General features: G+C 38.0%; 2 protein-coding genes across 9 annotated transcripts; one reads left to right on the top strand and one right to left on the bottom strand.

The window, feature by feature from the left end:
* The first annotated feature begins 177 nt into the window (after positions 1-177).
* On the top strand, positions 178-3667 carry LOC135595492 (isocitrate dehydrogenase [NAD] catalytic subunit 5, mitochondrial-like). Of its 3 annotated transcripts, none has more exons than XM_065086470.1 (8): positions 178-373; positions 741-959; positions 1793-2113; positions 2223-2384; positions 2469-2543; positions 2706-2815; positions 2886-2958; positions 3206-3667. In XM_065086470.1, the coding sequence occupies exons 2-8, from the start codon at positions 789-791 to the stop codon at positions 3395-3397; spliced, it is 1104 nt and encodes a 367-aa protein (XP_064942542.1). In that variant the 5' UTR covers positions 178-373; positions 741-788; the 3' UTR covers positions 3398-3667. The 3 variants fall into 3 exon arrangements, with proteins under 3 accessions (XP_064942542.1, XP_064942544.1, XP_064942541.1); XM_065086472.1 differs by having other exon boundaries at positions 720-959; XM_065086469.1 differs by having other exon boundaries at positions 180-336.
* Positions 3668-4222: 555 nt separating this feature from the next.
* On the bottom strand, positions 4223-11282 carry LOC135595491 (E3 ubiquitin-protein ligase RGLG3-like). 6 transcript variants are annotated; one of them, XM_065086464.1, is made up of 14 exons: positions 11138-11188; positions 10689-10996; positions 10126-10279; positions 9591-9675; positions 9331-9471; positions 9112-9225; positions 7981-8078; positions 7824-7903; positions 7646-7751; positions 6096-6223; positions 5854-5989; positions 5638-5694; positions 4775-4799; positions 4223-4668 (listed from the first exon to the last, which is right to left on the bottom strand). In XM_065086464.1, exons 2-14 carry the CDS (start codon positions 10745-10747, stop codon positions 4415-4417), a joined length of 1437 nt encoding a protein of 478 aa, XP_064942536.1. In that variant the 5' UTR covers positions 10748-10996; positions 11138-11188; the 3' UTR covers positions 4223-4414. The 6 variants fall into 6 exon arrangements, with proteins under 6 accessions (XP_064942536.1, XP_064942538.1, XP_064942537.1 ...); XM_065086466.1 differs by lacking the exon at positions 10689-10996 and having other exon boundaries at positions 11138-11282; XM_065086465.1 differs by lacking the exon at positions 11138-11188 and having other exon boundaries at positions 10580-11131.
* Between the last annotated feature and the right edge of the window lie 381 nt (positions 11283-11663).

The following is an 11663-nucleotide window of genomic DNA, read 5'->3' as shown; positions in this document are numbered from 1 at the left end:
GATTGGACTCGTCCAATGTAACATGACCCGATCAGACGCGTAGGATGAGGATCACCTGTTTATTAATCCCCATCAGGATTCAGGGTTCCCTACCCATCGTTGCCCGAGTGAGGAAACCCTGGGCCCACCGATTGTTCGATTTTGACTCACGACACAGAAGTCAACTCGCGTCGAACGAGAGCATGGGCGTGGATTATGCGGCTGGACTGACCGTGCCCTCGGCCGTGTCCTCTGTCATCGCCATCGTCTCTCGATCGCCGTCTTCTTCGAGCTAAATTCCCATCTCTCGGCTTCGGCATCTCGCAACCTCCTCGTCGATCGATCTTCCCGTGGGAGGTCAGGATTCGATTCCCCAATTCATTTAACATAACAAGTAATCCCTCTTCCTGTCGTACCTTGAACTTTTTTATTCTCGTTGATCATCTTGTAATTTGCTTCGGCGCTGGACAGTTAAAGTTTTATCACATTCTTCGGTTCAGGTGATTTCTTGATTGGCTTTTTGCGTGCGTGTTTGAGAATTTTGTTATCTTCGAGGTTGTTAGGGTTTTTCTTCTCGATTGGGTTGATTCTTAGTTTTAGTTTTATCGCATTCTTCGGTTCAGGTGATTTCTTGATTGGCTTTTTGCGTGCGTGTTTGAGAATTTTGTTGTCTTGGAGGTTGATAGGGTTTTTCTTCTCGATTGGGTTGATTCTCTGTGATTTCTCATTGGTCTGTGAAGAGAATTGTTTGTCCGTTGCAGGAGTTCTTGATCATCGCAAGAGCCATAACCTAAGTCGGTAGACTGTCTATGGCTCTGCGTCAGATTTTTCGGAGGCTTTCGGTTAATCAGATCCCCGGCAGGATTTATCCATCCTTGGGCCAACCCTTTTATAGCGCTGCGTCGCCGAGTGAACCGATTCGTGCTACTCTCTTTCCTGGTGATGGAATTGGGCCTGAAATCGCAGAGGCTGTTAAACAGGTTTGAGGTTTTCTTATTCGTTTCTAATAAACTTCGAATCATGACTTTATCAGGTTCTAGTTCATGTTTATTTCTTTACTTTCTAACGATGTTCTGACTATGTAACTCCGCAAACATTGATCTTGAAGGTTTGTCGGATGAATCTTGTTTGATTTTCATTTGTGACTCCTAATTTTATCAGGGAAAAATGAGGTGAAGTATTCTTTTGAACCTTCAAATTTACTAGGAGGAGCATGTTAACATTGAATATATATTCATTAACCTTATCGCATATGTTTTCATTTTTTGATGATTAAGATCAATGGTTTAACTTGTCAAGATGTCCGTAGTGTCTTCTAGTGCATTGACAGTTGTATTCATTCTTTGTTGGCTTGATGTTCATGCAAAAGATCCTCAAATTCTAACAAGTTTAGTCTATGTCATAGATCATGCTCAATAAAATAGACTTTCAATACTTGATTCAAACTGGTTGGATTGAGATCTACATCCTATCAGTATACTATACTAGCTCAATTATATATATTTTGGTGAAGATCAAGTTTCTTACAGCTTTGCATATATTGGTAAAGATGAAGCATCTTTGAGCATCTCAACCTCATGCCAAGAATGTTAAAGTCAGTTAAGGCTTTATGTTATCCATGTGCTGGATGAGATGGAGGCATTTTTATGGCCAGCCAGTTCATATGTTTTAAACAATAACCTGTTCCTTTGTAACTGCTTCTTAGTCCTTTTGTTACGAGGAATTACCTTTCTCGTCTTCTTTTTAGGTGAAGAAAACTTGAGTTGGAATATTTAAATACCTGATTATTTTTGACACAGGTTTGGTATTGCAGGTGTTTGGTGCAGCAGAGGTGCCCATAGAATGGGAAGAACACTATGTGAGTGACAAGGTGGACCCAAGAACAGAGAGCTTTCTGACATGGGAAAGTCTGGAATCAGTGCGGAGAAATGGTGTTGGCTTGAAAGGCCCTATGGCTACACCTATTGGCAAGGGACACAGATCATTAAATCTTACATTACGTAAAGAACTTGGTCTCTATGCTAATGTAAGACCTTGCCAAAGCCTTCCGGGATATAAAACTCGATATGATGATGTTAATCTTGTCACAATCCGCGAAAATACGGAAGGAGAGTATAGTGGTCTTGAACACCAGGTAATTCATGTACTTGAACCGAATGTTATTATTATCTTTGAACCTGTTGATGCCTGATAGTTAGGTCACTTGTCTAATTTTTCTATGTATGATGCACACATGACGCTAGGTGGTCAGAGGTGTTGTAGAAAGTTTAAAAATCATTACACGCCAAGCAAGTCTAAGGGTGGCAGAATATGCTTTTCACTATGCCAAGGCTAATGGCCGACAAAGGGTATCTGCAATACACAAGGCCAACATCATGAGGAAGACTGATGGTCTCTTTCTCAAGGTATAATGCATACAGTACTTAGCACTTGGCAGTCCCTTTTCAGACAGAGAAGAGGTTACTTCCTCTCGTTGGATTTGTTTTCAGTGTTGTCGTGAGGTTGCAGAGAAGTACCCAGAGATAACATATGAGGAGGTCATCATCGATAATTGCTGTATGATGGTATGTTTGGACTTCTGTGAAAATTTGGCTGTAGTTTTGTCACAACCCATATAATTGTTCTAAAAATTGATAACTTCTTATAGGACTATATAAACTCGGAGCTGAACTTTTTTGTTATCATGCATTTTACATGGAGCTTACAAGTATTGTTGCTTATGACAGCTTGTGAAAAACCCTGCCTTGTTTGATGTATTAGTGATGCCCAACCTCTATGGAGACATAATCAGTGACCTGTGTGCGGGCTTGATTGGAGGCTTGGGCTTGACTCCTAGGTAACTTATACTTTGCCAGCTTTTTGGTACAAAGGGAGTGCTTTTATATCGGTTGATTTCTTTTCTTCAGTTGCAATATAGGTGAAGGTGGCATTGCTCTGGCAGAAGCTGTTCATGGTTCAGCCCCTGATATTGCTGGGAAGGTAGGATCTTCTGTATCTTGAACAGTATCTGCCTATTTATTTTTCTAAACAACAAACTGATAGTGACTAATTTTGCAAGCACATGCAGTTACTTTTCTGTGGGTTAAATTGTCATTTACTTGTTTGTCTGAATACAATTATAATTCATCTTTCCAACTCCATAAACATGCCGATGCTTCATCCATTCTGTAGTTGGACAAGTGTTTGTTTCTGTTGTTTGATCATGCTGTGCAATCCGTGACTCCAGAATCTTGCAAATCCGACTGCACTCCTGCTGAGTTCTGTTATGATGTTACGCCATCTGAAGCTGAACAATAAAGCTGATCAAATCCAAAATGCCATACTTAGCACCATTGCAGAAGGAAAGTTCAGAACCGTTGACCTTGGAGGCAGCTCATCAACAACGGACTTTACAAAAGCAGTGTGTGATCACCTCTAAGGATTTCATGGTATTTTGGACTAGTTATTGCACATAAGAATTCTATTCTGAGGCCAATATGAGACCCTTGTTTGAGTTTCCAGCTCATTGCTTGACCAAAAATGGTGCTTTCAAAATTTTCCCATGTTATGTTCTTTCTACTTCTGAGGATGCATGTAATAATTAGTATACTAAAATGTCATAGGACATTTACCTGTTCTTCCTTCTTGAAGTCTTGGTTTCAACAACAGATGCAAATAAGGATTTATGGAATTATGGTGACATTCAATATTTGACTCCAAAAGAGTGCAGTAAGTCTCCTTTGCAAGGCAGAAAGTTGTGTTGAAATTATACGCAGTTTACCTCTGCTGAGGAACAGCTTTTGTGGTGTCTTCTTTTGATCATTATTTCCTTAACTGGGTAAACACCAAATGCGACTTGCATGTGATTTAGATTGGGGAAACCCAATCTTCCGCTTCTGATATGATAAACAAACTCCAAGAATTCAAGTGTTCTTCTAGTAGTTTAGGTGGAAACATAATCAGGAGAGGGCACAGAGTATTTGGTGTTGGTTCTTTGCTTTGTGAATATTGACATCCATCAAACGTATGAATAGGTTGCCAAAGAGAATAAATAGGTTGCCAAAGACAGCATGAGGATCATATGAATATGGTAGCGTCGTTTTGGCACTCTCGGCATCGATGAATGACATATGAAGCCCATTGGATACTAAAGAATACCTTCATTCTTCCATTCCAAATGGATCTCTTAATTTATTGCAGCTGCTGCCTTTTTAATCCATACCATGCAATTTTATGATGCAAAACTTTTATCATATTCCATGTATTAAGACCAACCAAATCTGAAAATCCACTCCTAATAAGCAATAGGAAGAAACAAGATAAAATGTTTGTTCAATTGACTCAACAAATGAGTGCTGCGATTCTGCTAAACAGGAGCACCTCTACTACCAGGAGACACAAAAAGATACATAACAATCTCACACAACGCTGATACTATCGAGACTAAAAATGGACACTAATTTATGAAACAGATAATAATTATGTCTAATACAACAAGGTTGGTGAATGAATTTTGTAATGTACATGTTTTCTGCATTGACGGTACACGAAGGGTTAGATCCCGGGATGTATGGTTACCCAAGCGGTTCAGATAGGACACCACAGGCTTAGGCGCCAGACCATCATCTAAGCAAAGAGCCGCAAGCGTGTAGTTATGGGTGCTCGGCATATGGGGCATGTCGATAAGGTGGCACCACATTCCTTGCAAGTCTTGACAAACAAAAAGAATGAAAAACTTGTAAAAGCAAGTAGTCCAAACTACTAAAGAAATAGAAACCACGATAAGGTATTTTCTCACTCAGAAATTTGTCTTTACCGTTTTGCATCACTCGAGACATCATCTTCAAGTAAAAGAGCAATATTGTAATGGGTAGCAGCACAATGGATTTGTAGACATGGACAAATTAATTTGTTGTTAGAATAAGATACGGTGGACTTTGTCAAGCTTAATGCACTTCAAAACCTACAATGGTCTCTAACATCATATTTGTGCCATGGTGCAAGTCTAATGCTGGATATTTCAAGCTAAATACCAATGGAGCCTTCAGTCCACAGAGTAAAGAGAGTCGACCCGATTTTCTAATTAGAATTGCTGATGGACAATGTGTTTATGCAGGTTTTTCGTATATCAAGGATGGTAGCTGCTGGCATTCATGAGTGGATGGCTGTCAAGAAAGGGTTGGAAGCTGCTATTCACGAAAGCATAGATTGTACTGTGGTTGAGACAAACACGAAGCTACTAGCCAATGTGCTCATCATAAACGTATTGCATTGCTAATGGCATCCAGATTGTTTTGGGTCTATTAAGTATTATTTAGGATTAGAGAGTTAAGCACATCTATGGAGAGGGTGACAAAAGTGTCCATCTGTTGGCACAATATGCTATGAATAACAATTTTTTGGTTTTTCAACAAAGGATAGGAATCGTGATTTTAGTGCCATTTTGTGCTCCGAGGAGCATATATGTCTTTTCTCTGTTTCATTAAAAAGGTTCTTCAATTAGAAAGATGTTTCATATTATGAGCCTTGGTGGAGTGTCTCCTGCTGTCTTTTCTATGGCTTCATATTGTTTCCATGACAGTGTGAAGACATTGCACAGCATTTCACCAGCAAAAACAAAAAAAAAGTATAAGATTGACTTATTTCATACAATGGCAAGACACTAAATGAAAAACCTACCAGATGGCCGCAGCCAAACGCCATATCCTTTGGGTTTGTTAAGCATATAGGGCAGACCTTAAAAAACAACAAAAAAGTTTGTAAGACAAAGATTGCATTGCTGATTGGCACATATTATTAACATACCATGAAAAAAGGCATTGACATGCCCTCGTGCTACAGTACAACAATTATTACTGTAAAACCCTAAAATTTGCTTGGATAAGAAAATTATACCTGCTCTGTTGAAGCAGTGGAGCCAGTTGTCTGGGTATCTGCTATACGAGTAGATGACATCATTAAACTATCATGTTCAAGTACTTCCTTCGGAGGAGGAAGAATTTTTGGTGAGCTAAATCGGTCACTCTGGTTTCTGTGAGATGACCTTAAGTTTAATATGGAAGATATAGGACTGGAAAAATGACTGACAGAATCAGGTAATCTACACTATAAATACTAGGAATAATCAGAGGACTTACTCTTGAGGTCGGAGGCCTTGCGTGGCTTTATATTGAAAAGGTATTTCCATTAATGCAGCAAGTGCAAAGGCTGCTTCCTTCTTTGACATTTCCATTTTTGCACTCATGATATTTGTAAAATTCACAAACTGCAGAAAACTCAGAACCTTAGCCAGAAAAGAGAAAGAAGAAGATGCACATAGCTGTGCTCAAAATAAAAAATGCAAGTTATCAGCATGTTGATGCATCACTGTTTCTGATTTTTATAAATAAACATATCATAGACAAACTAATAAAGGATCTACTATTGAAAAGTTGGACCGTGAGAAACATGAGTTCCATTTATCATAGAAAGTCAGGATTTTCATTCTCTCAGCAATCTCTAGCCTTAAGATACATCAACAGGAAATGTTTCAGCATTTGATTCACTTTTAATTGGTCATCAACTTTCTTATTAATTATTGCTAAGGACAGGTGATTTCCGAACATTCAAGTCCATCTTTGTAGATGTTATAATACTAAGAGCATCCAAAGAAGGTAAAACGATCAACCTCATCTGCATACGAGTATTTAGGTGCCTAGCAAGCCTGACCATTGCAATAGACTAAGGGGAACTTATAGAGGTCAAATATATATCAATCAAGCACACTTGCATATGACCATTTAGGAGCATAGCAAGTCCTACTACCCTGGATATCTAATTTACCCCTCAAAAAATATAATGATTACATAAACTGCTGCAAACATTGGAAACTTACATTTTATGTCCTTGACATGACATCACATTTGGATCCGATTTGCAAATATAAATTAACCCTGATGGGTCCTAAAATCAGAACTCACTAAGACCTATTTACATTTGCAAAAAAGGGTTCTGGTGACATTTAACTTTAGAAGCATAAAATGCGGGTTTTCAAGTGTTGTAGGAGTATATATATATATATATATATATATATATATATATATATATATATGACATTTGTATTTTGGAGAGGTGAATAGGATATTATGACACCTTGTAATTGGGTATACCAGAAATCTTCCTAGATGTTAATCAGTCCATCAATGTATTATGATATCACTCTCACATGTATTAAAAACATATTCCTCTTTAAAGTGAATGTCATAGTGCAAAAAAAGAGACCGCTGCCATTTTGGAGGGGTAAATAGAATATTATGACACCTTGCAATTGGGTATACCAGGAATCTTCCCAGATATGCATGTCCATCAATGTATTATGATATCACTCTCACATGTAACTAAGAAATCCTTGTTAAAAAGATATTCCTCTATAAAGTAAATGTCATAGTGCAAAAGAGAGATCAGTTGACAGTGATCTCCAGATATAGATATCAAACACTATTAAGGCTATTCATGAGAAGACACATCCATGAATTACATCTTTGAAAACAACTACATTGTTGACTGTAATTATTACTATTTAAATTAATATATAATCTCATACATGACATTTAAACTCCACCGGTAAATAAAATTAGTTAAGTTAATATATGATCTCATACATGACATTTAAACTTACACCAGTATAATGTTCAACAACTGAACTCACCTGAAAATTATCAAATCTACGTTCAGGAATACAATCATCAAAATGCTCCATTGTGTCCCATGGTCCATCACCAACACCAACCATAATAATTGATAGAGGAAAGAAACTGTACGATATAAGTGCTTCAGAAAAAAGCAATGTCACAATACACAAATGAGGATTCCAGTTAAATGCTCACCTGGCATCAACAATTGCCTTCATGGTTGCACCTTCTTGGGGACTTAATCTTCCTTGTGGTACGTCTGAGTTCCTCGCAACCTGTGGTTGTCAACAAAACAGAAAAGATAGAGAAAAATAAGCCAATTGAATGCTCTTAGTCACAAAATCCTTTTTACCTGTCCATCAGCAATGATGACAAGAACATGATATTGCCAATTACTTTTTTTGACAATATCAATTGATGCCTGGATTACCGGGGCAAACGACGTTGGGCCTGCACATGAGGTAGAAAAAGGCAAAAATATGACCATCATATGAGCTTCAAACATATATGTTACCTTAATTGTAAAGTCTGTGACAAATACTTAATCAGTACACCCGTTTTCAGAACTCATTTTTCAGTGTTGGACTGCTTTGGCCTATAATGGACTAGCCTAAGCTTGATTTACCCCAAACCAGCTATATCTTTCAAGTAACAACTAGTTTTTGACCAAAGTCATGTCATTTCAATTCTTAGCCAAAATAAAAATGTGCTAACTAGCATGGGCCAATACAACCTGAATTTTCAATCGTTGCCCAACACCATTTCATAGGACAGACATCAGATCTAAACATAACATGAAAACTTATTTTGATGTTTTATTAACAAAAACCTTTAGCAGTAAATCTCAGAAAAAAAAAGTATCTGCCAACTTGATGATTCAATGATTTCAACATTTGCATTCATTTCCTGCTCAAAAATTTGTATAGCATGTTTATGGATAACTTAAGAAAGTAGGAGTTCTGTGCAAGCTGGAAAATGGCATCCCTCAACTCCCTGATGAAATTAAATAATAGGTGAGACACTTGGTATCCTATGTGGAAACAACATCTAATAAAAAAACAATGTCATGGATTTAAAAGGAGGAGCTGTTATCATTATAAAGAAAAGATGATGAACCCGGGTGGGCTTACTGCCCAGTTTTAGAGGGTTACAGGGCAGCAACCCTTGAACCGGACTTGAACAACCCAAAATGGACTGGCCCATATCCCATTTGCCTGTCAGACCGGTATCTACCGGTCAGTACAAACTGGTGTGGGTTGCTTTATATTATTTATTTATTCAGATTATAAATTGATAAACCAACAGGGGGGCAAAGCTGCATCAAATTAGTAATATATTACATGTAACTTTTAGACCACGATACAACGTAAAAAAAATAAATGCTTGAGCATTAACATTAGTGTCGCTTTATCATTAGGGTTTGATGAATTGGTAAATTAGCTCTCAAAAGTCATCAAAATGAAAAAGATGTGATGTACACAACCTGAAAGTTTAAGGTGTGGCACAATATCTCTATATCGTGCAAGAGCCTCCTCAAAACCATGACAAGGACGATTATCAGGGTAAAAGCTGAAGACAGATTGGTCACGTGTAGATGCTAGCACATAAAAAGCAGATAGATAAGTTTCAGAAATAATTAATGCATAACATGGTACTAATGCTTCGAAGGGAAGAAAAGAGAAGAGGGGGAAGAAACACTTACTGTCACCAAAGCCATAACATGGTATCAGATTGTCCTCATCAAAAGGAGATAATGTATGCCCAATTATGGTAATGGCTTGTTCATATGGGTTAGGTGTACCACCAATAGCATGAAGAGATCTCCTACCAAACGAGTTCCTACCTAAAATCAATGCCAGGAATATCAGACTACAATTACAAAGAAGTAATCCATTTAGAACAGCCAATGAGTCTTCAAAGAAAGTGGATCCCCTTTTTATCTTCATAAATTCAGTCCATCACCTGTCCATTCATTGCTTTTTGTGAAGTCAATACCAAGGATTAAGTTTGAAGACTCGAGGCCCGATTCTCTCAAAGCTGAAATAACCTGATTAAAGGAAGAAATTATTATTAAATAATCTACTGAAGATGTTGCATATCAGGAAAAAATGATCTACAAATATAGCTTCAGACTACAGTGAGATACTGAGGTTGAGTTCCCTCAGACCAAAAACAACAAGATTAACAATGACTAACAACAACAATAAAATGAATGTCTAAGACCAAAGATACGCATATTGTGGCATCCACTTCTCAAAAATGAGGTTTTAGCAGGATCTGAATGATAATCAACAACACTGAGGTTGCTGCTTGAATGAGTTCCCCACACCATTTTTTCATTATATTTGTGCAAACTATAATACAGCTTTTACTACCTGTGAAAATAAAGTATGCAGTTACATTTTAAATCCTGAATTAATTGATATTTGATAATACATAATTAGGAAGTTCTACAAAATCCATTAGAAGATTTGAAGGCATGATTTCATTCACAAACCTGGTCAAGCGAGGAAAAATTATCTGGAATAAATTTTGCTTGTTTCCCATCATGGCCTTTGGAGCCCTTGGAACTCCTGGAATGATGATGACTATGGTGCAAGTGCGTATGAGGTTTCATGCTCCTCCAAAATAGAGGAATTATATGGCACAATCTGCAAACCAGGAAAAAAAAGGACTAGATTTGAAAGTTATTCATTAGTCAAATCACAAATTCATGTTAGATGCAAAACACAATAATCATTGAATAGCAGCAAGAAATCAGACTGGTATGGGGCGGTATGGTTGGTATCATCCTCGAATAGATTGAATTAGTTATTGATATGGATTACTCATAAATTAGCAACACATTGTGGCAGGAAGTCATAAAATAGATCGGTGAGAAAACCGCTATGTAGAACTAGAAATATGCAAATAATGATCAATACAAGATTATAACTACAAGGAATCCGTACTTGTTAAAGGCCTCTTCTCTTCTTATGCCAAAAGGTAATATACATATATCGAACAAGCAGTTAAACCAAAGAAATCAATACATCTAGTACGACAATGAAATGCTCCCACATTATCCCTCGGTGAGAGCCAAGCCGACAGTAATTATCTCCAAACAAGGGTTGCAGCATACAGAAATTCCCACGACAAGCAACCTCATCCCTGAATTCAACGTGAACTGACCCTAAAGATGATGAAGATCCGGCAATCGCTCAATATCACTCGCCCTGACAGGTTCAAAAGACATTTTAAGCAGGAAGCCCAACGAACCACATCAGCTTTTTCCAGCCCTAATGTGCTCTAATTCTTGCTTTATGTTTCCTTCCAAAAATCAATTCCCCAGAACAAAACAGCCAAATCAAGATTACATCGAGTCAACCCTTCAAAATGAGATTCAAGATCACAGGTTATCGACTTACAACATCCAGAAAAAGAAACGACTAAAGAAACAAAAAGAAGAAGAGAAATCAGAGAAGATAGGGTTCGCGAGGAGGGATGAGAGAAGGTGAGGAGAGCTTTACCTTGCCTATCGCTGTTGATTTCCCGATCTCTTTAGTTCTTATTATAACCGCCGCTTCTTGGCGTGCTCGATTTAAGTCTTGAGGCGGTCACTTCACGCCTTTCCTTCAACCGAGAAGGCCTGAGGATCCGCTCAAATTATCGGTACTGGTCAAAACGATCTTTCACCGCCCATGTAGATGGGACCCACAATTCAACGGACACGATGCGCGAATTGGAGCGTTTTCGGGATGAGCAGCCACTGGAGAGGATCCCCCGGCTTCCGTCATCGTCTCCCACTCACGACGGCGCGATCCGCTGTTGCTTGTCGAACGGGATTGATCCGCACACGCAGAAAGATGCAGCAGCTCGGTCCCACAACGGGACCCACTCGCAGCCACAAATTCGGCGGATATTTAATGCACTCATCAAACCCCGTAATAATAACAAAACTAAGTCATAACTATTTAAAATCGATTATATATTTTTTTTAATCATCATTAAGAATATATATATATATATATATAATTAATTAATTAAATTTTAAAT

The sequence above is a fragment of the Musa acuminata genome, chromosome BXJ1-10, assembly GCF_036884655.1.
Source record: "Musa acuminata AAA Group cultivar baxijiao chromosome BXJ1-10, Cavendish_Baxijiao_AAA, whole genome shotgun sequence".
NCBI classification, from domain to species: domain Eukaryota; kingdom Viridiplantae; phylum Streptophyta; class Magnoliopsida; order Zingiberales; family Musaceae; genus Musa; species Musa acuminata.
Note: the sequence above shows the minus strand (reverse complement) of the source record. Positions and strands in the feature narration are given on the sequence as shown.

Bases quoted from the DNA above. Each gene is read 5' to 3' on its own strand.
- LOC135595492 (XM_065086470.1), top strand. From the start codon at position 789: ATGGCTCTGCGTCAGATTTTTCGGAGGCTTTCGGTTAATCAGATCCCC. The intron at 2,114-2,222 runs GTAATTCATGTA...ACATGACGCTAG, and splicing joins ATAGTGGTCTTGAACACCAG to GTGGTCAGAGGTGTTGTAGA. The intron at 2,816-2,885 runs GTAACTTATACT...TCTTTTCTTCAG, and splicing joins GGCTTGGGCTTGACTCCTAG to TTGCAATATAGGTGAAGGTG.
- LOC135595491 (XM_065086464.1), bottom strand. From the start codon at position 10,747: ATGCTGCAACCCTTGTTTGGAGATAATTACTGTCGGCTTGGCTCTCAC. The intron at 10,280-10,688 runs GTGGGAGCATTT...CCTGGTTTGCAG, and splicing joins GGCTCTCACCGAGGGATAAT to ATTGTGCCATATAATTCCTC. The intron at 9,472-9,590 runs GTGATGGACTGA...CATTGATTTTAG, and splicing joins AAAAAGCAATGAATGGACAG to GTAGGAACTCGTTTGGTAGG.